General features: G+C 46.8%; 1 protein-coding gene across 1 annotated transcript; it reads left to right on the plus strand.

Annotated features, from left to right (window-relative positions):
* Positions 1-1,352: 1,352 nt before the first annotated feature.
* On the plus strand, positions 1,353-2,445 carry LOC127334123 (dirigent protein 1). The gene has a single exon (XM_051360539.2). The coding sequence runs from the start codon at positions 1,470-1,472 to the stop codon at positions 2,169-2,171; it is 702 nt and encodes a 233-aa protein (XP_051216499.1). The 5' UTR covers positions 1,353-1,469; the 3' UTR covers positions 2,172-2,445.
* The last annotated feature ends 999 nt before the right edge of the window (positions 2,446-3,444 follow it).

Consider the following 3,444-nt stretch of genomic DNA (forward strand, 5'->3'; position numbering starts at 1 on the left):
TTGACTTTTACCAAACCGCATCCTAAATTGGGAAGGAGGGAGTATACTTGTTTGTGAAAGAGATGATCTTAAAATAGATAGAAATACACTTATTTGCAAAAGAAAGGGGTAAAGTAGCACCTCTGTCTAAAAAATAATAATACTATATATAAAATACAACCCCTTTTGCCGTGACGAGAGGGCCCCAAGCACTGTTCATGCTTAGACGCGCATGTACATTGTCTTGGGCCCATTTTTTTTACTTTCTTTAAATAAAATTGTGATAGTAATTTTCTAAAGTTCACGGTAATAATTTTTGTAGCAATTTTTCAGTAGAGATATTCAACCATGATTTAATTACCTGTCAGTAATTCTTGGAGCGTAATTTCCCAGTGGTAATTCTAATTTGTCGCGTTAACCATTTAGCAGTAAATTTCACGAGGTGATAACTACCTATATTTTCCTCGAAAAAAATTTCTGTACAAATCTTGAGCGTCAACAGAACTTATCGATGTCAACTATGAAACACTATTAGCTACCTAATAGTAACTCTTTAATGGAACATATTTCGGTTTCCGTAATTTCTCAAAAATGCACAAGCATGGTAATTTTTATATGAATCTTCAACTGCAGCTATTGTTCTCGACAGTAATTACCCGCCAGTATTTATTCAATGTCGCATAATTTTTCAACGGCAATTCTAAAAGAATCCAACATTAGCCACATGTTTTACGCGAGGAAAATAATCTGATGGAGGGAGTACTAAAGACGAGCAATTGATGATGAGGGGTACCGGTGCTTGTGGGCCCATCTCACATGAGTGAGAAAGGAACAAAGATTTAGAGACAGCGAGAGACGCACAGATGAGCAATGTAGGCCACACGTGCCAAGTAGGTAATCTGTTAAATAATCAACAGTCTGATGCGCATTTGGCTTTCTGTTTTTCTTCCTTCGATAATGCTTAATTGAGGCGATGAAGAAGGGGGATATGGTCGTTGCTCTACGCTTTGTGTTTCGAAGTCACGCCAACGTAAACTGAGGTTGTATTTTCCTCGGCCTAGCTAGTACTAATTTTGCGGTGACGGTGACAACCACATTGAGTCATGTGGATGAACGAGAAGGTTGCAGCTGAAAAGGTTACGCTCGTGGACAATTTCTTGACACTTTCCTGTTCCTAACTCAAGCACCAGCAAGATATACACTCTCCTGTTCCTAACTCAGCAATCTAAAGTTGGTCGTGGCCTAATCATGCTTGCTTGCTTTCAAATGTACCTAGCTAGGAGTAGCTTAATTAGCTCAACGACTCCATATTTGTAAAGATAAATAAATATTCGTTCCCAAATCACAACAACCAAAGTGGTAGCGACTGGTCAGTGGTTACTCACACTCCCAATCCTTTTCTTTCACCAGCTCCCTCTGCCTTCTCCACCCTATCTATTAATCCACCCACCTCAAGCTCCAACCTTTCCCTCCCACAACCCAAATCCGCCATGGCGCCACACGCAGCCGTCCTCCTCTCTCTACTGGCGCTCGCCCTCGCGGCGCCGCTGGCCGCGCGCGCGGCGGACACGCACCTCCACTTCTTCCTCCACGACCAAGTCTCCGGCAGCAACCCGACGGCTGTGCAGATCATCAAGGGCCCCGGCTCCGCCTCCAACGCCTTGGGGGGCATGGCCTTCGGCGACACGACCGTCATCGACGACGCGCTGACGGAGACCCCGTCGGCGACGTCCGCGGCCGTGGGGCGCGCGCAGGGCTACTACATGATGTCGTCGCAGTCGGGCGCGGTGCTGATGGTGTGCGTCAACCTGCTGCTCACCGCGGGGGACTACAACGGCAGCACGCTCGCCGTCATCGGCCGCGACGACGTCACGGCCACCACGCGGGAGCTCTCCGTGGTGGGCGGCACCGGCAAGTTCCGGATGGCCACCGGCTACGTGATGTGGAGGACCAACAGCTCCAGCGGCCCCGACGTCACCGTCGAGCTCGACGTCTACGTCGCCGCGCTCAACGGCTCGAGCACCATCGCCGCCGACGCGCCAGTCTCCCCAATCGACGGCGGCGGCGGCGCCGGGACGGGCAGCGGATCCAGCGGGAAGTCGTCCTCCGGCGCGGTCGCGCTGCTGCCGTACGGGTGGGCCAACGCGGTGGTGGCCGCCGTCCTTGTAGCTCTGGCCGGTTGCGTTTGGTGAGCAGAGCTCGATCCACCATGGGTGAGAGTCAGTGAGTGGGGTCCACTATGCATACAAACATGAGATAGATCTAGAAGAAAATGCGTTGCGTGCATTATTGGAGTGAGACGAAACATCGGTCGGTGTAGTGCTGCGTGTTTGGTGGTGGCAGATGCATGCCTTTTCTTGCCGTTGCTTTTGGTGATGTGCACATGACTACATCATGACATTCGTGAGAGGTTACTTTCTTCTATATTCGTGTGATAGAATTTAACTAGAAGAACCGATTCCATCTTTTCTTGGTTGTCAATTTGGCATGTATGCATCAAAATCTGGTATGTAGCTAGCTTGAGCATCATGCAATGCAGTCCCTTCTTTTGGCCTCGAGACGACCGTGTAGTGTGTAGTGGAGGGGGTGAAGTAACTTCCTTTCTCGCCAGTGGCGGAGCTAGGATTTTCATATTGGGTATTCGAAGTCAAAAAAATCTTACAATATACTATAAATATATATGTAGGTTTGCAATAAGAACGAAACTACAACTGCCAGGCGCGTCGGCCGGCGGCGCCCGGCGATCGGCGAGATGGCGAGCTGGCGACGTGATCGCCTGATCCCTAATTCGCAGGCCACGATGGAAGGCAATACGTACAGCAAAATTCATTTTTTAGGCCCAGGTTGATAAGTGTGGCCACGGGAGAGCATATGTACTGATTTTTTTTTTTTTGCAAAACATATTGGGTATGCATTGCATACCCATGAATAGTTCTGCCTACGCTAATGTTTCTCGCTAGAGCAAAAATTGGGTAACCAGCCCGGTTTTGACAATTTGAGAAAGAAGATTTGGCAAGCTAAAACTGCTTACGAAGAACTAAAATTGGGTACCCAAAAATGGACTGAGCATTTTCTTCCCTGCTATTTCTGTTCTACATATTGCATATATCATCTAAATTAACTCAAATTTTCAAACAATTTATTATCATGCTGTACACAAACTTGAACATTACAAATCCATAACATTTCAAATTCAAGCTAACCTAGAACCAAAGCGCATCATCAACACACAACAAAAGTTCATCAAAGTGCATAGAACAACACGATAAAATACATTTTTTCGATATGGGAAACGGAACCCCAAAGCCTCTACATTGAGTAATGTACACAACCTTTATTCATTATTAAAACAATAAAGTTTAAATAAAGCCATTACAAAGACCATACAAACCCAGACCACCAAAAAACACCATCGAGCAGGACCATGGCAGTCCATCGCCAGCTCCCCAACGAAATCTAGAAAAC

The sequence above is a fragment of the Lolium perenne genome, chromosome 2 (genome assembly GCF_019359855.2).
Source record: "Lolium perenne isolate Kyuss_39 chromosome 2, Kyuss_2.0, whole genome shotgun sequence".
NCBI lineage: Eukaryota > Viridiplantae > Streptophyta > Magnoliopsida > Poales > Poaceae > Lolium > Lolium perenne.